Source organism: Nicotiana tomentosiformis, chromosome 3 (assembly GCF_000390325.3).
Source record: "Nicotiana tomentosiformis chromosome 3, ASM39032v3, whole genome shotgun sequence".
Lineage (NCBI taxonomy): Eukaryota > Viridiplantae > Streptophyta > Magnoliopsida > Solanales > Solanaceae > Nicotiana > Nicotiana tomentosiformis.
In genome coordinates, this window is record NC_090814.1 from 85,770,750 (window position 1) to 85,794,924 (window position 24,175).

The 24,175-nt window shown below is 36.7% G+C and overlaps 1 protein-coding gene, 1 long non-coding RNA gene and 1 pseudogene across 6 annotated transcripts; 1 reads left to right on the forward strand and 2 right to left on the reverse strand.

Annotated features, from left to right (window-relative positions):
- The first annotated feature begins 237 nt into the window (after positions 1 to 237).
- LOC104091575 (ferric reduction oxidase 4-like) lies at positions 238 to 4,880 on the forward strand (annotated as a pseudogene).
- LOC138907087 (uncharacterized) lies at positions 3,257 to 4,511 on the reverse strand. Its single transcript, XR_011414798.1, has 2 exons — positions 4,373 to 4,511; positions 3,257 to 3,691 (listed from the first exon to the last, which is right to left on the reverse strand). It is a non-coding gene; the product is annotated as an uncharacterized lncRNA (long non-coding RNA).
- A 5,886-nt stretch (positions 4,881 to 10,766) lies between the features above and the next one.
- LOC104093788 (uncharacterized) lies at positions 10,767 to 14,064 on the reverse strand. Of its 5 annotated transcripts, none has more exons than XM_070197211.1 (5): positions 13,905 to 14,064; positions 12,116 to 12,208; positions 11,641 to 11,714; positions 11,406 to 11,532; positions 10,767 to 11,333 (listed from the first exon to the last, which is right to left on the reverse strand). In XM_070197211.1, exons 2-5 carry the CDS (start codon positions 12,116 to 12,118, stop codon positions 11,058 to 11,060), a joined length of 480 nt encoding a protein of 159 aa, XP_070053312.1. In that variant the 5' UTR covers positions 12,119 to 12,208; positions 13,905 to 14,064; the 3' UTR covers positions 10,767 to 11,057. The 5 variants fall into 5 exon arrangements, with proteins under 5 accessions (XP_070053312.1, XP_070053313.1, XP_070053311.1 ...); XM_070197212.1 differs by having other exon boundaries at positions 13,793 to 14,064; XM_070197210.1 differs by having other exon boundaries at positions 12,116 to 14,064.
- Between the last annotated feature and the right edge of the window lie 10,111 nt (positions 14,065 to 24,175).

Genomic DNA, 24,175 nt, shown 5'->3' on the forward strand with positions numbered 1-24,175 from the left:
AGATTAAATATTCAAAAAGATAAATTTAAATCATACTAAAGGAAACATATTCAATACATTATAGTTTGCTACTCATAATTGCTAGAATACCGTGTGTTTTGCTAGTTAGGGAATTAAAAAAACTGAGATAGTACCACTACTTGGGAAGTCTACGCAAGGGAATTAGTTGTTAACATCAATCATAAAAAGTAAACGCTACAACATCTCTTTATAAGCCAATCCCATCGCATGCGTATGTATATGCAACAACAATTAAGATAGTAGTAATTCAATTCAAGAAACGATCTCCAGTTTAGGCAAAGATGGGGAGCAGTGTTGTGTGGAAAATTGTTTTGCTATTGGTTTTTATTGGATGGCTCTTCATCTGGATAATGTTACCTACAAAGACTTACAAAGATTCATGGACTCCCCAGCTCAAAATCAAGCTCAACTCCACATATTTCAGAGAACAAGGTAGTAATTACTCTAATTAAATTAGCTTAGTCAAATTTTTTCCCGTTTTTTCCTAGTTAGTATAACGCCAAATCTGAACCATTTCCTTAAGTTGAGTAGCAAATTTGGACCTTTGCCCTAAACCAATTGACACTTCGTTACTGCAGGGACAAATCTTCTTTTATTTACATTTCCTATAATGTTGATAGCTGCTCTGAGCTGCATCTATCTTCATCTTTACAGCAAGTCAAGTTCTGATCAGAGGTTAGTTAATGATTTTATTTCATTACCTCGTTCTCAGCCATTAATATTTATCACGTACGTTGGAGGAACAAAAAGATAACATAATTATATATTCTCGGCATGTTATAATTTCGTGAGCATTTTTACAGTACTAATGGCAATAAGGGGCAATATTCTCGTTCATGGAAACGGCCTGTGCTTGCGATGGCTCCTCTGGGAATTGTGAACGCCGTTGAGCTTGCATTTGCTGCTATGTTTATCGCCCTTCTAATTTGGTCTTTAGCCAACTACGTCTGTATCAGCTTTGGCCGTCTCCATATGCACAACGCTGGAGAGAAAGTGTAGGTTTTCTACTTCTTAAAATTAAACAGTTGAATCCTATTGTTGATATGTAAATATATATCTATGTTCCGCGTAAAAACTGTTGAATTCAGTTGAACTAATATTACAACATCGATCCGCCTCTTCTTATCAATGGATCGGTATTTTGGGTAATTTGCAGGTGGATGGCAAAGTTTCGAAGTGTATCTTTAAGGCTTGGCTACCTTGGGAATATTTGCTATGCGTTTTTGTTTTTCCCTGTGACCCGATTGTCTTCAATTTTGCCGCTGGTTGGGCTAACCTCAGAATCAAGCGTTAAGTATCATATCTGGCTTGGTCATGCCTCAATGGCTCTTGCCATTCTCCATAGTGTTGGCTTCGTCATATACTATGCCATGTCTCATCAAATGATAGAGGTTTGTTGACATTATTCTTTTATTGTTTGGAGCTCTTAGTTATTGCTCCATCTGTTTTGAACTTATTTCTCCTATTTAGGGAGTCAAACAATTCTTTTTTTACCATGTTTATTTGTAAATAGTTTTTAAATATTTTGAATCGTTAATTTTTATAACTTATAGTACTTTTTATGTAGTTTCTAAATATACGTACATTTTATTTCAAATAATTTAATGAAGCCGCTATATATGCCTGAATTCATACTAAAAATTAGTCAACTTGATCCTCGTACTCCGAAAAGTTTCAAACAAATTGTAACGGAGGGAGTATACTTTGGATGATATGTTTAATGACAAATGAATTTAGGGTGAAATCTGTGGATTCACCTGAACTTACCAAGGCGAGCTAGATCTTGGATTCACCTCTATTTTTAATTAATCCTACAACTAAATAATTCTTTTTTGCAGATGTTAGAATGGAGCAGTACCTACGTGTCCAACATGGCTGGAGAAATTGCTGCCTTGGTTGCAATAGCAATGTGGTGTACTAGTTTGTACACGATCAGGAGAAAGATGTTTGAAGTATTCTTCTACGCACATCAGCTCTATATTCTCTACATCTTCTTCTACCTATTGCATGTTGGTGCTGCCTACACATGCATGATCCTCCCTGGAATTTTTTTCTTTATGATCGATCGATACTTGAGATTCTTACAGTCTAAACGAAGGGCTCGATTAATTTCTGCACGTCTTTTACCTTGTAGCACTATTGAACTCACCTTTTCCAAAAATCCAGGTGAATATAATCTTTGCACTTACCTAAGCATGTTAATTAGTTACCTTTTCAAGATGTTAAAGAAGCTAGTATATACGTATATTAATGGATGTACGTACTTATTTTCACTTTACAGCATTGACGTACAACCCTACAAGCATCTTGTTTGTAAATGTGCCAAGCGTATCAAGTTGCAGTGGCATCCATTTACTAATTTGGAGGCAGATAAACTCAGTGTTGTCATTAAATGCATGGGAATTTGGAGTCAAAAGTTAGAAAAACAACTTTCTTCTTCTCCGCATCATCTTCAAATCTCAACAGAGGGACCCTATGGACCTTCATCATCTCATTTCTTAAGGTAAGTACCAAGGCGGAAACCTATATCTATATATATATATATATATATATATATATATATATAATCATCCATGTTAATTAGGTGATTTTACCTCAAGACCTTTCCTTGTTTTTATTTTCACTATGAAGTCGCGTTTTCATACTTTTTCTTTTATTCATACGATTTACTTATATGTTTACTTGAGAAATCATGGGAAATCTTTTGTCTAGTATAAAGTACCAACCATGACATCTGGTAATGAACAGATATTTGATTGAACATAGAAATGTTCTAAAAAAAATACTATTAAGAGTAAAACGCAAAGTTTAGAGTTGAATATACATAAATATTTCATTCTTTTTTGGATAAATTAAAAAAGTGTACTTTCATATAATCAAACTGCTCTTGATTTATATTCAAATATCCGCTCGTTGAACACATAGTCTTAGTAGTTGTTGCTCGACTTGCTGTGAGTTTGAGAGTTAAATTGTTTCTTCAGATCTGTTGTAATTCATGATCAGCTTCTATATACTTTTAACTTTTTCACTAGGTCATCTAAAAAATAACTAAAAGGCAATCGTCTATAATAAGTACTTTACTTTTACTTGTCCACTATACTAAAAATATATTTTTACTTTTACTTGTCCATTTTACTAGCAAATAAGAGAGACAAAAAATAATTTCGTGTTTTACCCTTATCATTAACTACTCATTCCCAAATCATCTCCCAATATTTTTTGAAATGCTATCATGGGTAAAATTATAAAATACATACTTCATTCGGTTTTCATAAAGGAAATACAAAGTTAAAAATGGACAACTAAAAATAAACGGAGGGAGTAGAATTATTAAACCGGAAAATAATATAGGATACCTGCTAGAATAAAGTAAAAACACTGATACTATAAGAGTTGTTTACGTTATCGGTATGTATAAATTAAACTTATAATTCACTAGTGATGCCTTGTACAAAGAATTTAACGAAAACAATGTGACATTGCAGTCGGGAGTGCCTGGTAATGGTCAGTGGAGGAAGCGGAATTGCTCCCATGATTTCCATAATCCGAGAGCTCATTTACAGAAGCACACAACCCAACACCAAAGTACCAAAGCTGATCCTAATTTCAGCATTCAAGAACACAGCTGATCTCACAATGCTAGACCTCTTGCTTCCTCTCTCCACCACTCCTGCTGATATTTCAAACTTAGATTTGCAAATCGAAGCCTATATTAGTAGAGAAAATGGACAAGAATATAACATTGAAAGTGCCCATCACAAGCAACTCATCCAGACAATAGTGTTCAAACATAATCCAAATGACTCCGCCATTTCTGCAGCCCTTGGCCCAAGCAGTTGGCTATGGCTCGGCGCGATAATTTCGTCCTCATTTGTCATGTTTCTCCTTTTGTTAGGCATTGTCACACGTTACTCCATATACCCAATTGAGCGCGATGGCAGGCTCTATCATTACAGTGCAAAAATCATTTGGGACATGTTCTTGGTTTGTGCCTCCGTTTTTATTGCCACCAGCATCATTTTTATGTGGCAAAAAAGGGACAATGAAGCTGAAGGGAAACAAATTCAGAATGTGGAACTACCTACCCCTACAAGTTCACCTGTAAGTTTATTATGTGGTACAGAAAGGGAACTGGAAAGTCTTCCCCACCAGTCTCTTGTTCAAGCCACTAAGGTGCATTATGGTGCTAGGCCTGATCTAAAAAGTGAGTTTACTAATTCTTGTTGGTTCACTCATTCAGAAATTTCGCTAAAATTTTTACAATTTAATATATATGTATAAAAAGTAATAGTAGTAATATTTAACTAGTATACATAGTATAATTTTTTCCGATAAAAGGTGTTCAACTCACCACCCTTTGTCGGCTCTAGCTCCGCCCTTACCGCTCTCACACACCAATCTTCTTGAAATAGTTGTTATGAAATGAACTAAATATTTGAATTGCGTGACATGCAGGAATACTTTTTGATTGCAAAGCATCAGATGTTGGAGTTGTAGTTTGCGGGCCACAGAGCATGAGACATGAAGTTGCCAAAATATGTGCTTCTGGCTTGGCAGAAAACCTGCATTTTGAGGCTATCAGCTTTAATTGGTGATGTTTGGGTTTGCAAAACGAGGACAGATGTGTGGTTTTATAATACTGTTTCTTTTTCTTTTTTCTTTCTGGTTAATTGCTACTCAATTTGGAAGGATTGGCTTTTGGATTGTTTGTTGTGTGCAAGTTTCTAAGTGTTTGTTGTGTGCAAGTTTCCAAGACAGGGCAAAGAAAGTTGTGTTGTGTACAGCTTAACCTGTTCAAAAGTTGTATAAAAATAATATGCTCTTATAATGTTTTACGTATAAAGAAAATAATGAGCATCTTTATGTAAATACGGATATACGTGTAGTGTATATGTTTGCATGTCTATTCGTGTTGTTTCGTCACACAAACCTAAAACTTTGTACGGAAACTAAAATTGTGACAAAATTCATTGATAATTGGAGGGTAAATTTTATTAAGGTCATCAACTTAAACTTTGTAACAGTTTTTGTTGCGAAACAAAACGAGTAACTTTTCCAAATGGGGGTAAATTTATTCAAAATAAACTTTGTAACACAAAGGTCAGTTTTCTTTCTTTGTGTAACATAAAAGTCATTTTAGTATAGCTTAATTAATAGAAATATAAAAGTGACTGAAACATATAAATTTTGGCCCAAAAATTGACGTGGCTATTCTAATTCTCTAATTAATTTATTAAAATTTCACACAAAGTCATATTCTAAATTTTGGTCATTGATGTTAGCAAGCTTTGATGATAACGAAAACTGCTGATCATATTTGAACCTACAAACTAAATGCAAATCTTAATGCTCATATTTGTAAAACTAGCACGGACTAGTCAGTTTTCGGACTAGTAATTGAAAAATAGTCTGCGTTTGCAAAGTAATTGAAAAATAGCCATTATTTTGCTGCAATACGGAAAGTTCCAGCATAATATACTAGAGATTGGTGCACTTGCGTATGAAGTTCCAACATATTTATGTTGAAACTCCAACACACGAAAAGTTCTAACATAATATACTAAAAATTGGAGCACTTGTGTATGAACTTCCAGCATATTATGTTGGACCAGTATATTATGCTGGAACTCCAGTATATTACGCTGGAAAATCACTTGTAAAAAAATCGAATTCTAGTATATTATGCTGGAATATTTTCCGGATTTTGAACAGTATTTTCGTTTAAATTTATCCTTACATGAAAAGTGACTAAATTTCGATTACTTTTGAAATTGTAGTTATTTTTCAATTACCACTTGTAAATCTGGCTATTTTTTGAATTTCGCCCTTTTTAATTCACTTTCAAAATCACCAATTGACGTACAAAAGACTAAGAAACTAAAAATTGCTACTCATACTTAAACTCACTTACAAATGTGTCCATTAAGCAACATCAACCCAAAAATACTGCTTAATAAGTAACCTATATAAAAAATGATTACAAATTTTAATTTGAATGATCATGGTAAAATTTACACCCGAATGGATAGTGTAAACTATATAAAAAATGATTACTGAGCGTCGAACTTGATTTTCTCCTCATATATTATATTCGGAGCATATAAGTTAGATATCTTATTAAAATTGTCAATTATCACACTGTACTACAACTTAGTAAATAATAAATCTATTATTTTATTCAAACTTTTAACCACTAAAAATATCTTGTAATATTACATTACGAACCTGAAATTGTAATTTCGCATTTGTCTTAGTGCCATACGCTCCATCCCTATCTCTCACGTCACCCCCAACGGTCAAAAACCAGACCATGCAGCCGGCGACACCACCAACAGGTAACCCCCCCACCTACCCCAATCTTTCACACTTCCCTTTCCTCTCTCTCTCCTCTTTCTTCTTTCCCTCTTCCCCACTCCCATATTTACTAGAGCAACAATACTGTCGGCAACTGCTGTTTCGTCTGGCAGCAACATCGGCCCTTTTCCCTCTTGCTTTTCTTCTTCATTTTTAATCCTTAGTTGCGGGTAACCCCCCCCCCCCCCTTCTTCTGCTCCTTTCCTGTTCGTTCCCTCTTTCTCCTCGTTCCCTTCTCTTTGTGTTTTTTTTGCTACGGCTAGGACTTCATCAGTGGTAGCGGTGACAGCCTCTCTCCCATTTGTTTGGCTTCATGGTATTTTGTGTATATTTCAGGTTAGGGTCGGTGGATTTTGGGCGGCGAACGGGACATGCGTGTGCAAACAGTGAAGAACAGTCCGGGAAACTGTCAACAAGGGGTGACGCGGGAGTTGGACGTGCAAGGAGGTCACAATATTGCCGTGTATACCAAGACAATTCCCAGGTTCTAATTACGGGAGTTAGTACCTCCCGTTTTCCTATTTTCCTTCATTGTGTTAGTTAAATTGTTGCCATCTTAGTTTGTATTAGTTTAATCGCCAAATTGGCATGCCTGTAGTTACAATATATCTTCCTTTACTCTAGTCTGTTGTTTACTTTGTGTTAGTGATTTTCTTTAGTCTGTCGTAGGTATAGTGGTTGTGGTCTGGGATGGTCGAGTGAGGTCATGTCCTCGGGGGGAGCGGGGGTGGGAAGGCAGGCAAGGGAGATAAGGGGAACAAGGGTGCTTATACGTTGAGAATTGGGTCATGGAACGTAGGTACATTGACGGGTAAGTCTATAGAGTTGGCAAAGTTCCTCCGGAAGATGAAGGTCAATATAGCGTGTGTCCAGAAAACTAGGTGGGTAGGGTCTAGGGCGAGGGATGCGTACGGTTATAAGCTTTGGTACTCCGGAGTCCGGAAGGGTAAGAATGGAGTGGGTATCTTGGTGGATGGGGAACATAGAGAGTCGGTGGTTGAGGTTAGACTGGTGAATGATAGATTGATGACTATTAAGTTGGTGGTTGGAGAGTGCACCCTAAACATCGTTAGTGCCTACGCCCCGCATGCGAGCCTGGATGAGGAGGTTAAACGGCGATTCTGGGAGGGGTTAGATGAGATTGTGCGTCAAGTCCCGCCTACTGAGAGGCTATTTATATGAGGAGATTTCAATAGTCATATTGGTTCGACCGCAGGCGGCTATGGCGAGGTGCATGGAGGCTTCGGTTTTGGGGAGAGGAACGGAGGAGGTACTTCGCTGTTGGACTTTGCTAAGGCTTTTGGGTTGGTGATTGCGAACTCTACCTTTCCGAAGAGGGAGGAGCATTTGGTTACTTTCCAAAACGTTGTGGCGACGACTCAGATTGACTATCTCCTCCTTAGGAGGTGTGACAGAGGGTTGTGCAAGGATTGTAAGGTTATTCCGGGTGAGATACTCACGATGCAGCATAGGCTCTTGGTGATGGATGTTGGTATTATGTTAAAGAGAAGGAAAAGGTCTGACCGAGGACGACCGAGAATCAGGTGGGTGCCTTGAGATAAAGCCCAGGAGTTGGAGGGGCAGTTGTCAGCTATGGGAACCTAGAGGAACGGTGGTGAAGCGAGCATTATGTATTCGATGACAGCATACTATATAAGGGAGGCTGCGAGGGGTGGTAGGGACTTCAACGGGCATCTCTGGCAGGCACAAAGGAGACTGGTGGTGGAATGAAGTAGTCCAAGCTAAAGTGGAAGCGAAGAAGACAGCATACCTAAAATTAGTAGGGAGACCAAGTAAGGATAAGAGGAGAGTGTGCATGGAGTGGTATAAGGTAGCTAAGAAGGAATCTAAGATGGCGGTCACAGAGGCTAAGACTGCAGCCTATGGCCGTATGTACAAGGAACTGGGAGAAAATGGAGAGAAGAAGTTATTCCGGCGAAGACGAGAGAGAGGAAGGCCCGGGATTTGGACCAAGTGAGATGCATCAAGGACGACGATGGTATAGTATTGATGGAAGATACATATATTAAGAGAAGATAGCAGACTTACTTTCATGAACTTCTGAATGAAAAAGGGGATCGGGATATTGTGTTAGGTGAACTGGAGCATCCCGAGAGTCAACGTGACTTTGGGAACTACATGCGCATCGAGGTTGAGGAGGTCGTGAGAGTTATGCGTAAGATGAGTATGGACAGAGCGACTGGGCCAGACGAAATTCCAATTGAATTTGGAAGTGTGTGGGCAGAGCAGGCTTGGAGTGGCTGACTGGGCTGTTTAATGTTATTTTTAGGACGAAAAGGATGTTGGAAAGGGGGAGGTGGAGTACGGTGGTTCCGTTGTATAAGAACAAAGGTGATATCCAGAGTTGTAACAATTATAGGGGTATCAAATTACTAAGTCATACCATAAAAGTATGAGAGAGGGTGGTTGAAGCGAGAGTGAGGAGGACAGTGTCTATAACCGACAACCAGTTTGGGTGCATGCCGAGTCGGTCGACTACATAAGCTATACATCTTATTAGGAGGTTAGTGGAACGGTACAGGGAGAGGAAGAAGGATCTGCACGTGGTGTTAATTGACTTAGAGAAAGCATACGACAAGGTTCCTAGAAAAGTTCTCTGGAGATACTTAGAGGCAAAAGGCGTATCGGTTGCCTACATTTGGGCAATTAAGGACATATATGATGGGGCTAAGACTCGGGTTAGGACTGTAGGAGGCGACTCTGAGCAGTTTTCAGTTGTTATGGGGTTACACCAAGGTTCTGCACTCATCCCGTTCTTATTTGCACTGGTGATGGACGCGTTAACACACCATATTCAAGGGGAGGTGCCATGGTGTATGTTATTCGTTGATGACATAGTTCTGATTGATGAGTCGCGAACCAGTGTAAACGAGAGATTGGAGGTGTGGAGACAGGCCCTTGAGTCTAAGGGTTTCAAGTTGAGCAGGACGAAGATAGAATACCTGGAGTGTAAGTTCAGCACTGAGCCGAGAGAAGTGGGCGTGGAAGTGAGGCTTGAATCACAGGTAATACCAAGTAGTGGCAATTTCAAGTACATTGGGTCGGTTATTCAGAGGGGAGGGGAGATCGACGAGGATATCACACACCGTATTAGGGTAGGGTGGATGAAGTGGAGGTTAGCATCTGGAGTCTTGTGTGATAAGAGAGTGCCACTGATACTCAAAGGTAAGTTTTACAAAGCGGTGGTTAGACCGGTCATGATGTATGGGGTTGAGTGTTGGCCTGTTAAGAACTCACATATCCAGAAGATGAAAGTAGCAGAAATGAGGATGTTGAGGTGGATGTGCAGACACACTAAGATGGATAAGATCAGGAATGAAGATATTCGGGAGAAGGTAGGCGTAGCTCCCATTGATGACAAGATGCGGGAAGCGAGGCTCAGATGGTTCGAACACGTATAAAGGAGAAGCCCAGATGCTCTTGTAAGGAGGTGTAAGCGGCTGGCTTTGGAGGGCACGAGAAGAGGTAGAGGACGACCTAAGAAGTATTGGGGAGAGGTGATCAAGCAGGACATGGCGAGGATTCAGATTTCCGAGGACATGATTCTTGATAGGAAGTTGTGGAGGTCAAGTATTAGGGTTGTAGGTTATGAGGTAGTTGAGTCTACCTTACTCCGTACCTTTGTGAGGCTAGTATGATAGGGTTTTTGCCGATGTCAGCTAGTGACAATGTTGTGTCTTACTACTCTTTTATTTTCCATAGTGTCGCGTCTATGTACTGTCTATCACTTTTGCTTTGCATCTACTTTCTCATTTCCGTGATGTTATTTTTCCTATGGTTTTTATTGGTGATACTGATATTGTCTCTTTTCATTTTCTTGAGCCAAGGGTCTTTCGGAAACATCCTCTCTACTCCCTCGGGGTAAGGATAAGGTCTGCGTACACACTACCCTCCTCATACCCCCACTAGTGGATTTCACTAGGTCGTTGTAGTTGTTGTTATTATTACATTACGAACCTTTTTTAAGAAATAAATTATGTCAGGAAGAAATATGGTTCCCAAATCAACAATGTCGAAACATGTTAATTTTGTAAAGAAGCAAAATAAATTAAAGACAATTTAAAATTTTGAAGCGCATATTGCAAATCCTTCGATGCTTGTACATACTGCAATCTTAAAAGTTCAAGAACACTGTCCTCGTTAACTTGAAGGACACAAGATAACTTAATCACATCACTAATATAGCACTCCTTGATCTTAGACGTAGCAACTAGCATCTTAGTGACTACTGCCTCTTAATTCTAATGCTAATATCTCGTCATATAAAGTTTGACATTTGATTCACAGTCTGAAGAGAAACTATGACAAAACGGAGGATATTAATCTCAAGGACAAAACTGAGGAACTCCTCACCGTATGCAATGCATATCTTGATGTTTAAAACCATTAAAGCTTTGACTTTCACATTCAAGTGCGCAACAAGAATCAACATATCCGAAATTATCGTTTGTCAGGTTACTAACAGGAAAACAAAGTTGATATCACTCTGCACGGAGGTTTATGAATATGAGAATATCATCCTCGCATTTTCTTAATACAATCCAAAGATATCTATACTGTAATTCTGAGGATGGAAAAATTAGTAGGAGTCTGTTTCGGTGATGAGGGCAAGAGAACTTCAACGGACTTTAGCAGTATTGTCAGCTTGACATCATCTGTCATTAACTATCGGAGAGCTTGTCTGCTGTTTTTGGTCTTTTTGAATTCTGGTTCTCTTCTTCCATGGCCTTCAATTTGTTCTTAATTGCAGCTATTTTGGCAGTCTTGCTCATTTGCGCCGAAGAGCCAGCAACAAAGTTTGATTTACTCGTTTCACCACCAGCTCCAAAAGAGCTTTCAGCCCCTTCCATAAAATATTTCTCGCTGGCAAGCCTAACAACCAAAGGTCGCCCACAGACTAATTTTCCATGCATCTTCTCCTTGGCCAATACAGCTTCCTGCATGCTCACTTTAAACATAGAAATCAGAACCTACTCTCATTGAAGAGCAACTGAGATTCTGCAACTTACCTCTTTAGTGCTAAATTGGACAAAAGCATAACCACGTGGCTCCCCACGCTTAGGACCACGAGTGTGCCACAGGAAGTCTTCAGCTACAATCTTCCCATAGGGGGAAAACATCTTAATAAGAGCAGCCCTGGTGTAAAGAAATAATTAATTAATCAGGTGAAGCAAGTTCTCGGCAATATAAGTTACCAACGGTACAAGTTAACCAGGGAATTCAAATGCAGAGATCTATCCTTACTCCGATATTCTAAGATCAAGGTTTCCGACATAAAGTCTGCTTTCAGACTTATCATCCAAAGAGTTAATAGGATCCTGCAATAACATTAAAAACAGCCAATTAGCAGTTTCCAGAATTACTGTTACAAAAGAAGCATTCTAGAGTAACTTATATGACTAAAGGCCTGCAGTTATACTTTTTTCTGGAAATCTTTAGGCAGTGAATATTCTGTAGAACTTCTGAAAGCAGATGCTCTTTCAAAACAATGTCAGCATAAGCCAAATGTTTATAAAACTGAAACTAAATGGGCCACATTAGACCTCTCTGCCCAATCAGAAGTCACTGTGAAAGTATGATGTATTCCCCTTCAGCCCCTAATTGAAAGAAAGAAAGTTTTCTTCTGCTGTTGATGCTTTTCTTGTGGTGGTTCTTTCTTTTTTTTTTTTTTTGGGGGGGGGGGGGGGGGGGTGGGAGATGGTTATATTGTAGACTGTACCATGCAGGGCAACAGGACCTGGTAAACTACGAAGCATCAATCCGCAAGCAAAATCGAATATTTGGTGTCTAGAGTACAGCGGCCGCTTAAGACCTGCATTTAGAAAGTTAGTTTTAGTTCAAAATATTCCAACAGGTAATATATATTTCTTTCACTTCAGCTGCAATATAGGTGAGCATGAAGTCCATGCACTCTTTCCTTGCATTGTCACCATCGAAAGGAGGATAAATTTCATTTGAACTTAAGAACTCAACACAAATCATTTTGCTTAGGCGTGTCAGATAGAGAAGATACCACCAAAACCCACCCCTCCTTTTCTTCTCCCTTCTCTCTCTTAACTCAACTCAAACAGAAAACTTCTTATTCTCCGTATTCATTCTCTGATTTCCAGTGATTCCAATTGTCTTAGGGTCTTCCTAAAAGCAAAGGCATCTTTCCCACGCATCCTATTCTAGGGAGACAAGAGAGAATGGCAGCCAAGTTCACCGTTTAAAGCACTGATTTCAATTATCATTCAATTCCACAAAGGCCTCGAATATCTAGGTTCCTCTCACCTCCACAGAACCCCACCTTGGTCTGGGATAGACGGAAACAGGGTCCCTACTTCACCTTTGGACCATAGATGAAAAATGAACAACTTGCCCTATGAATTTCAAAGACAATACCAACTACATAGGATTACGGATTAGTCATGTTGGTATGATTATATATGATCCCGTGCTTAAAAGGAGTCATTTCAATCTTTTACATATTTGTATGTCAATAGAAAAATAGAGAACCTCTAGTATTAGAGAATCCCAAGCTATTGAGAATTGGAACGATACGGGTACAAGTGGAGTGAAATGGATAATACAAATCATAACGCCATATAGTTGTTAAAACCAATACCAGGATGTACCCCCATGCCATCTACCAAAAATAAGAAAGCTAGGGAGTGGATGGAGACCCAACTTCACCTTTGGGCCATAGCCCATGGATACCAACAAAAATAACTCGCCCTGTGATTTTAAGTAAATTCTCAAGACCCCATGCCATCTATCATTAAGAAAGATCTCATCCGCAGCCAATTGGTCTGTAGAAGCCTAGGGGAGGGGAGGTAAACTGAACAACTTTCCTGTCAAATCTAAAAATGAAAAATTGAACTCTCAAGAATGAATACCAGGATGTCCTCCAATGCCATCTATCACAAAATTAACAAATATCTCCTTCCCAGGCATAATTTACTAACAGTAAGATGCCATAAACCTTCATTTTCAGATCATGCCACTATCACTCTCCTGAACATGTTTGATATACATGAATGATTTGTCATGCACTGCTAACCACTCAATACAGAGACACAACTTCCCCTTCCAAATCCATCGCCATGCCCCTTAACTTCTTACACTTAGCTCTCAAGTAGCCTTTCATATTCCACATTGGCAATATCCAGTTTTGCTTCTATGTATCATAAAGTCGATGTCTGAATAGTAAACCCTAATTTAGTTTTCTAATAAAAGAAGCTAACCTATACACCCCACCCCCCAAGTTGGAACTCACATGTTTACAGGGAAAAAGCAGAGCTCGTAAATACCACTTCTAACCAACAAATTCAACCAGAAACATTCGGCATAAATCTAGCGTGTTATTCAACATCAAGACCCAGATTAAGAGAATTTAGAGGGAACATGATATTACCAATTGCAAAAGCTCCAATTGAATAGAGCTAGAGTATTCAACAAATCTAGCAGAAAACGGGAACCTAGGCAAACAAAAAGACAATGTAAAATGAATATTGAACTGAGTTTACTTGAATTTTTGCTGGATTATTTATGATGAACTGGAACCTGCTCGAAACCCCCAAAGAATTAACACGATCAGAGACGATAACTTATTTTTTATCAAAAGATTTGTTGGTTGGGTTTGTTCCTCTTTTTCTTGTTCTTCTTCTAATCTCTGTTATCCGACGTTTGTGTAATGTATTTGGGTCAGTTCACGGTATGTTATATTACTGGGCTTTCTTCCAGTCAGCCCAAATTAGATTTTTAAATCAACCATCGGCCCACCAGCAAGCAGTCAAACTAAGAGTAATGTTGTTTTGTCATACAAGTATAAGAATTAACCTAAATAGCCGGCGTTTAAACTAAAAATAGTCAGCATATATATAATATATGTAAAATATGCATAACCTTGTATAATATATAATATATGTATATTGGCTATAAAAAGTAAAAATAAATCCAGACGATTGTAAAGATTTAAGGTACTAGTAGTTCTATGGTCACTTTTCAATATTGATGTTTCAATGTCCAAAATAAAAAAATCATTGGGGGTATAATTAAAGAATTTTATTATGCACAATTCTGTTATTCTAATTTTATTTTTCTTAATGAGAAACACCATAATTTATGGTCACTAAAGTCAAGGACACTTTCTAAGTGCAGCGAAAGAGGAAAGATAAGGACATCAAACCTCCGAACGAGAATGTCACTTTGAAATTTGAAACATGAAAGCATTAGAAACTTGGACACAAATAATTATCCAACTAATAGCATGTTTGGCCAAACTTTTTCAAACCAAAAGTATTTTTTAAAGTTGAAGTGTTTGGCAAATCTTTTAGAGGGAAAAAAAAGTACTTTTGAGTAGAAGCAGGAGTTTGAAAAGAAATTTTAAGAAAAATACACTTAGAAATAGTTTTTAAAAGGTTGATCAAACACTAATTGTTACTTAGAAGTGCTTTTCAAATAAAGTAATCAAACACAAACTGATTCTCATCAAAAAGTACTTTTGAAAAAAAAAAAAATTAGAAAAATCAAATAGAGTATAAATCTCCTCCTCACATGCCTCTTACCCAAATTTCGATAAAGACAAACTCTTTGCAACTTTCTCACTTTAATCTCCACAGGAGAATGAAGAATTTGTTCATGTTCTTCGTATCAATTAGTCCATTTATCTCAAATTAAATTCTCTTTTATACGACCCTTAAAAATATTAATTAGAAGGGTTTTTTTAGTTATTTTACTCATATTATGTCTTAAGATACAATCTATCTTCATTGAATATTTATTCTATTTATGTGATATTTACATCTTCAAGAACAATTACTATTAAGTATTAAGAGTAAAATGAGAAAAAATACGGAATTTTATTTTATATTTCTTAAATGACAAATAATTTGAGATAGCTATCTTTAAAAATCACGATAAATAATTTGAGATTGAGGAAGTAAAAACTTTGAATTTGAAAATTTTGAATGTCTATGTCCAATCGAACATAGGTTAAGGGGTGGCAAAGTAAAAAATGTATGGACCAACACTCCAAATCGATGATCTTAGTTAGAGATAACTAATGGTGTGTTTGGTACGAAAGAAAATATTTTTTTATTTTTTTCATGTGTTGGTTGAATTAAATGTTTTGAAAAATATTTTTTTTATCAACTCATTTCAACGAAACGGGTATTTTTCATGATGTAGAAAAAAATATTTTCTTTCATTTCAACAAAACGAGTACTTTCTTTTCATGATGTAGAAAAAGTATTTTCTTTCATTTCAACTAACTAAGTATTTTCTTTTCCTCGAATAGAAAAAGTATGTTTTTTCAAAAAATAAGTACTTTCTTTTCATGATGTATAAACAATATTTTTTCTCATTTCAACAAAACGAGTACTTTCTTTTTATGATGTAGAAAAAGTATTTTCTTTCATTTCAACAAACAAAGTATTTTCTTTTCCTAGAATAAAAAAATATTTTTTTTCAAAAAATGAGTACTTTATTTTGATGATGGAGAAAAAGTAATTTCTTTCATTTCAACAAAATGAATACTTTCTTTTCATGATGTACAAAAAGTAATTTCTTTCATTTCAACAAACGAGTACTTTCTTTTCATGATGTAGAAAAAATAGTTTCTTTCATTTCAACAAACCAAGTATTTTCTTTTCCTAAAATAGAAAAAATATTTTTTTCCCAACAAAGCGAGTACTTACTTTTCATGATGTATAAAAAGTATTTTTTTTCATTTCAACAAACTAAGTATTTTCTTTCCTAATGTAGAAAAATATATTTTCTTTCATTTTAACAAAACGAGTACTTTCTTTTCATGATGTAGAAAAAATATTTTCTCATTTCAACAAACTGAGTATTTTCTTTTTCATGATATAGAAAAAGTATTTTCTTTCATTCAACAAAATAGTTAATTTCTTTTCATATTGTAGAAAAGATATTTTCTTTTCAACAAAATAAAGTATTTTCTTTTTAGTTATCGAGCTCAAACTTTAACGGTGTTCTTATGTGTAATAGTAAAGTAACACATTAGTTCCTTTGAGTTGTGAATTTTGAAAAGAATAATTAAATTCTTGAAGAAAATAGAGTTCTGAAAACGTTGGGGGGGGGGGGGGGGGGGTGAGGAGTACAAGAAATATGGATATTTTGGGGAAGGTGGGTTGAGGAGAGTAGCATAAAAAATTATTTTCCTAAAAATATTTTATACTCTCTAACCAAAAACTAGAAAATATTTTTCGGAAAAAGTTTTCACCTACCAAACAAGAAAAAATAAGTGATAAAACCACCTGTTTTCTAGGAAAACATTCACCTTGATACCAAACACACCCTAAGAATATAAACTTTACAACTCAGTTGGACAAAATAGACCCCTCAAGATTTTTTTTTTAAAAAGGTACTCATTTCATAACAATTTGGACTCCACTTTTTTTTTTTAAAATAATGGGGATATCTAGACTGGTCATGGTTATTAGGAAGCCGAACATTAATGGGTTTTTTTATTTGAATTCAGGGAGGTAGTGGTTGGGCACTTTTGATTAGCACGATTTGTTATATTGAGAAGTACAGTACTCTAAAAAGAAATATGTTTTAGCTCAAAATGCTCCTTATTCCTATCTGGCCTAAACCAACGAGCTGACAATAAGTATAAATTACTATTTGTTGGTATTAAGGTAAACTCTTTTTTAGGGTTAATTATCTTCTATTATGAATGGAGAATAAGTGATTGAAGTGGGGTCTCTTGTGCCCGAAAACCTGCAAATGGCAACTGATACTCATCAAATCATACGATGTTTGTCTAAATAAATTATTGCTCTCCCATTCTGTAGTTATTATTTTGCAATTATCCAGAGCACGTAGGTCTTTCATAAATCTGCTAGTTGACATCCAATTATTACGCATTTTTCCCACTTTTTGATGATCACGCGTATTACACAATCCTCCTAATTTTTCATGTAGCAAGTTTCTATGTTTTATTGAACTTTACTTTTACATTTACATTCATAAGAAAACGGTCTATGCACATGGAAATTGGCACGATTCGCGTGTTATGGAGTGTAACAATATCAACCCGGTAAAATTTTATAAGTGAGATCTGAGGAGTATATATAGTGTGTACACAGACCTTAGTAGAGAGACTATTTTCAATAGACCATCGTGTGTTATGCAGTGCATGTTTCTTTATTTTATATTATAAAGAACTTAAATATATTCCTTAGAAAACATCCAATAAAAAAAATTAATTAATTAAGTAGAATATACCAAAGTCATACAAATATGCACACCAAAAGAATTGTATTTAATAGCATTCCTAATATGCATTGAAATACAACAATTGACAAATTTGACACAAACTTTACTCCAATAATGCTTGTGCAATGCTCAACATTTCATCAATATTTAACGTTTCCACAACCTCTATTGCAATGGAAAAAGATATATCGAACACATATATCATGACTATTTAACGAAGGAAGTTACAAAATCAGCCCAAAACGGTATAAATGAAGCAAACCAATCGACCAAATTTTCTTCTTCCACATCGTATAAACATTTTTACAATCTTCTTGTTCATCATCAAATTAAAATGCTAATAGTGCGTATTACCACTTTATTTTCATTATTTGTTTTGGTGAAAAGATAAAAACCCTATACTATAATTTTTAACGCATTATGATAACTTAATTTTCTTTTGTCGGCTTTAATTTGTTGACAAAGAAATCGTTATATATACTCAATAAACAACGAAAAGTAGGATAACGAAATTCCTATCTTTGTTTCTATTAAAAGCCCAGCACGTACATTTTCAATATAACTATATTCTTGAGTTAGGTATAAGGTTAGTTAGTTACATTGGTGGCTGTTGGTGGAAGCAGCCATTTAACTATTGCATTTTCTTTATTACTCCATTTATTTATTGACATGAAAGGACGCGGACAACTTGCAATCTTAGTGGAAAGACCTGTTTCCAATACTGATTTAGGCATATCAAGTTGATTAATGGAGAAATATTTGCAACAATTGGTTAAAAGACAAAATAAAAAGAAAAGGTTGCCACTAACACATAAGCCTGTGAACAAATTGTTTAAACCTAATCATTGTATGCTTTTCCTTTTTCTATAAGTAATGTCGTTTCATGGATAATGGATAATTAATGGGAAAACAAAAATATAGGGTATGTACCTTATGAGATATTTTCTGGAAGCTTTTTACAAATTACATATGCAAGTTGTCACCACGTGCTATCAGAATGTAAAGACTTATTAAACGACCTAGCTCCTGTACAAGTAAGACCGCAACAAGTACAAGCATGCATAGCGTAAATATAACTAATTCCTAACTCCAACATTCTCTAGTCATTTTCCTTTTTGATAATATCTTACTGCTCCATCCAAATAAAGTAAAACATTATTTTCCTTTTTTTTTCGGTACCTACCAAAAGTTGGATGTTTTCCATCATATGAAACAAACTATTTGTCGGGCCAAATAAAGTATAGTTTTGAAGATTGACAAAGGAACTCAAGGATGAACCAAGTCCATCACTGGTAGGCATAGACACATGCAGATTCAAAGCACGTGAGATGCACATGCAGGAGATAAACGAAATCTGGCATAATAATAGATATCTCTTGATCGAAAAGATTGCATAACTGATAAGGAGAAGGACTCCTTACTCAACGAGAACATTATCCAAGATAAGGAAGGAGTTAGGAGTTGAGATTAACTAGAACTCTTCCACCAAGGAAGAGTAGCATTAGAACTCTAGTTATTTTCTACTCTACTAATTATATAAATCACAGGATGTTCTCACTCTACAGGTAACGCACAAAAGCAGAAGTTAAATGTCAATTGAGAGCAAAATAGCAAGGCATTTTGCAAGCAGTTCATGTGTAATTTAAATGTGCGAACCTGAAGCTACATGAACCAGATAGAAGAACCAGCTCCAAGTGTTTGTCTTTTATTCTACTTCAATTGTAGTAGGTGTTTTCATATTGTACCTTTCAGCTTTATCTAGAGGCAATTGTAATAAGTACTCAGAGTATTCAAGTTAGAGTTAACTTGAAGTTGTCGCAGCAGTTAGAGGCTGGTTGCCACAACGGGATTAGAGTTAATCCTAGGTTTACAAAAGTGTTTTGTAAATGTAGTTTTTGGCTCAGTGATTTAGTGGAGAGTTTGGGAAAATCCTACTGGGAAGTAGGTCGTAGTTTTTTCATCTTTTTAGCCAGGTGTTTTCCACATAAAATACTTGTGTTCTTTAATTTCTGCATTTATTATTCCGCAACAGTAGTATAAGGAACACATAAAAGAACCGGGTCCTTCTATAATCTGTGCACGCGAAAAATTGGACACCACACAAATCACCCCCCTCTTGTATGGTATTGAAGTTAAAACATCAATTGGTATTAGAGCGGGTTATCCTTGAAGAGGCTAACACCTTAGGAGAAGATCAAGATGAGTGCACCACCTGGAAACTGGGAAGGGCAATCCACTGCTAGGCCACCACTCTTCAACGACCAGTATTACTCTTGGTGAAAAAACAGGATGAGAGATCACATCATTGGAGAAGACTATGAGCTATGGGACATTGTCACAGATGGTCCACTGGCTTCCATGAAGATAAATGTTGAAGGAGAAGAGGTGCCAAAACCAAGAGCTGACTACACTGTTGACGACTTGAGAAAATGGGAGAAGAATGCTAAAGCTAAAAAATGACTTGTTTGTAGACTCGGTCCAGATGAGTACAATAGAATCCAAAGTTGTACCACTGCTAAGGAAATCTGGGACACTTTGCAAGTGGCCCATGAAGGAACACCTCAAGTGAAGAGGTCTAGAGGAACACTACTATATTCTCAATATGAGAATTTCACCATGAAGGAAGGGAAAACCATCCAGGAGATGTATATAAGGTTCACCACACTGACAAATGAACTTAAGTCTCTTGGAAGGATTATTTCTGAAGAAGACAGAGTTGAGAAGATTCTGACAAGGGTTCTGCCAGTTACTTGGGAGAGCAAAATCACTGTCATTCAGGAATCAAAGAATATTGTCACTCTTAGGTTGGATGAGCTAATTGAAAATCTCACTGCTTATGAACTTAGAAGTCAAACTATGAAGATGGATGTACCCAAGAAGAAAAGGAGCATGGCACTCAGAATCACTGAAGGTTCTGATCTAGAAGATGATGAAATGGCTATGATCACAAAGGACTTCAAGAAGTACCTAATGAGAGGAAAGGGTTCTTCAAGAAGTGGAAGCTACAACAAACCAAGGGTTCCTGAAAAACAGACCAATGAGGGCTACTACAAGTATGGGAAGACTGATCACCACATCAAAAACTGCCCTTAATGGGAAATTGAATGGAAGAAGGAAAGAGCTGAACGAAGAAACAGAAAGAAGGAGCAGGTTCATCCCAAGAAGAATAAAGGATCAACAAAGGCTATGGTTGCTGCTTGAGGAGAAAGCTCAGATGAGGACGCAGATGATGAAGATGAAGATGAACAAGCACTTATGGTACTTGGAGAATCCGATGAGGAATCTGAAGTAAGTATAATCCATCTAAAAGACAAGATTAAATTTTTGTCTAAAGAAAGGCAATCTGAGTTACTTCTAGATTTTATTGATGAATCTGAGAATATAAACAATGAAAAGAAACAATTGTCTAAGGAATGTGTGATTTTAAAAGCAAAGTGTAAGAACCTGGAACTTAGAGTTAGTGAGACTGTAAGTGAAAATACTGCACTAAGAACCAGGTTCATGCATTTGAATCAAATGTCCTAGAACTTAGATCTGAAAACCTAAAACTGAAATTAGAAACAAGTAAGAAGACAGTTGATTGCACACAACTCACTCTAGAAGAAAATGTAGGTAAATTAAAAGATGAGTTGTATAAGAAGGATGACCAGGTAAGAATTTTGACAAAGGATCTAGGCAAGGTCAAGCATGAACTAGACAGAATTTGTAAATGGAACAAATCCTCCGATGCACTGTCATGGCTACAGAAACATCACAGTAGCAATAGAAGAGGAATTGGCTTTGGGAATCTGCCACCTAAATGGGATCCCAAAAGCAAGTATCTCACACTTCCTGAGAACAAAATTTGCACACACTGTGGTAAGACTGGTCACTATAAAAGTGAATGCACTGCAAAAGAAAAGTCTAGTCAAAAGAATAAAAAGTTTGTTCAAGGGAAAAATAGGTTGCCAGGTTGGGCTAAAAAGAATTTGATTCATCCTTTTGCCTATAGAAAGGGACCCAAACTAGTTTGGGTTCCTAAGACTAACCCCTGATTTCCTTTTGCAGGTCCAAGTAAAGGGGAGCAGTCAAATATGGTACATGGATAGTGGCTGCTCAAAGCACATAACAGGAAGCAAGAACCAGTTCCTTTCACTTGAGGACCTCAAAGGAGATAATGTCTCCTTTGGAAATGGGAAGAAAGGTGAAATTATTGGGGTTGGTAAGATAGGTAAGACTGACTCTCACTCGATTGAGAATGTCTATTTGATAGACGACCTAAAATACAGTCTAATTAGTGTATCACAACTGTGTGATAGAGGTAACTTGGTAGCATTCACCTCTACAAAATGCTTTGTGATTAATCTTACCACTGACGAGATTGTTTTGCAGGGGAAAAGAGTGAACAATATATATATATTGTAGATCTGTCCACACTGTTAGAAAATGAACTCACTTGCTTAAGTGTGTTGGACAATGATCCCCACCTTTGGCACAAGAGACTTGGACATGCAAGTCTGAGTCAACTCAACAAATTAGTCTCCAAGGACCTGGTGATAGGGCTGCCTAACATCAAGTTTAAGGAAGACAAAGTTTGTGAGGCTTGTGCAAGGGGGAAACAGGTAAGATCCTTTTTTAAATGCAAAAAAGTGGTAAGCACCACCAGGACGATGGAACTGGTCCATATGGATCTCTGTGGTCCAATGAGAATATTAAGCAGATGTGGTAAAAGATATGTGATGGTGCTTGTTGATGATTACTCTAGGTTTACTTGGACATTGTTTTTAACATCTAAAGATGAAGCATTTGACATGTTCACTTCTTTTGTTAGAAAAACTCAGAAACAACTAGGTAATCAACTTGCATCAATTAGGTCTGATCATGGCACTGAATTTGAAAATGCTAAATTTGCTGAATTTTGTGATGAGCATGGCATAGATCATAATTTTTCTGCTCCTAGGACTCCATAACAAAATGGAGTAGTTGAAAGAAAGAATAGGACACTTGAAGATATGGCTAGGACTATGCTTCTTTCTAGTAAACTGTCCCACAGCTTCTGGGCAGGAGCTGTAAGTACTGCATGCTACATCATAAATAGGTACATGACTAGAACTCTTGTAGAGAAGACTCCCTATGAGTTACTTAAAGGGAGAAAATTAAATATATCCCATCTTAGGGCATTTGGATGCAAGTGCTTTGTGCACAATAATGGTAAAGACTCCCTAGGTAAGTTTGATCCCAGAAGTAATGATAGAGTATTCTTGGGATATTCTTCACATAGAAAAGCCTATAAAGTCTATAACAAAAGAACTATGTGTTTTGAAGAAAGTATTCATGTGGTTTTTGATGAAACTAACATTCTTTCTGAGAGACAGGAACATGATGATGAAGCAATTGGGTTGGTAAGAAACTTAAATGAAACCACAGCCCAGACTGAAGCTGCACTGGAAGAAGGAACAGGTGATGGAACAGGTTCTTCCACCCAGAGCAACATGACAGGGGGAACATAACAAAGAGGAAATGATCCCCAAACCTCAATGGAACCTTCCATAAACTTGTTCCACACCAGCAAAACACTGAAGGAGCATCAAAGGGAAACTAGATGGTTGTGAAACCTTACAAGTATCAAAGTTCTCATCCCATTGAGAACATAATTACTAATCCAACCTCTGGAATCAAAACCAGATCTTCATTAAAGAATCTTTGTGCTTTTGATGCTTTCTTATCTCTTATTGAACCTAAAAATATTGTTGAGGCTTTGCAGGATGCAGACTGTGTAAATGCAATGCAGGATGAACTCAACCAATTTGAAAGGATGCAAGTTTGGCATCTGGTACAAAGACCCTTGGACAGATCAGTAATTGGCACAAAATAGGTCTTCAGAAACAAATTTGATGAAGATGGAACTGTTACAAGGAACAAGGCAAGATTGGTGGTTCAAGGATATAGCCAGGAGGAGGGCATAGACTATGATGAAACCTTTGCTCCAGTTTCAAGGTTGGAAGCAATAAGACTCCTTATAACCTTTGATGTTTACATGGAATTCACCCTCTACCAGATGGATGTCAAGAGTGCCTTCCTCAATGACTATCTAAAGGAAGAAGTGTTTGTCAAGCAACCTCCATGGTTTGAAAGCAAGGAGAGTCCTGATCATGTGTACAAACTTGACAAAGCACTTTATGGGCTCAAGCAGACGCCAAGAGCATGGTATGAAAGATTATCAAAATTTTCGCTTGAGCATGACTACAAGAGAGGTAAAATTGACAATATTATTTTCTTGAAAGAAAAAGGTAAAGATCTCTTGGTAGTTCAGATATATGTTGATTATATAATCTTTGAAGCAACTATTGATAAGTTAAGTAAAGAATTTGCTAAACTAATGGGGAGTGAATTTAAAATGAGCATGAAGGGTGAGCTTAATTTCTTTTTAGGCTTACAAATTAAATAAAATTCAAATGGAACTATGATCCATCAGCATAAGTATGTAAAAGAGTTGCTTAAAAGGTTTAAAATAGAAGATTCCAAAGAAATTGACACTCCTATTGCAACAACTACAAAGTTGGATATTGGTTCA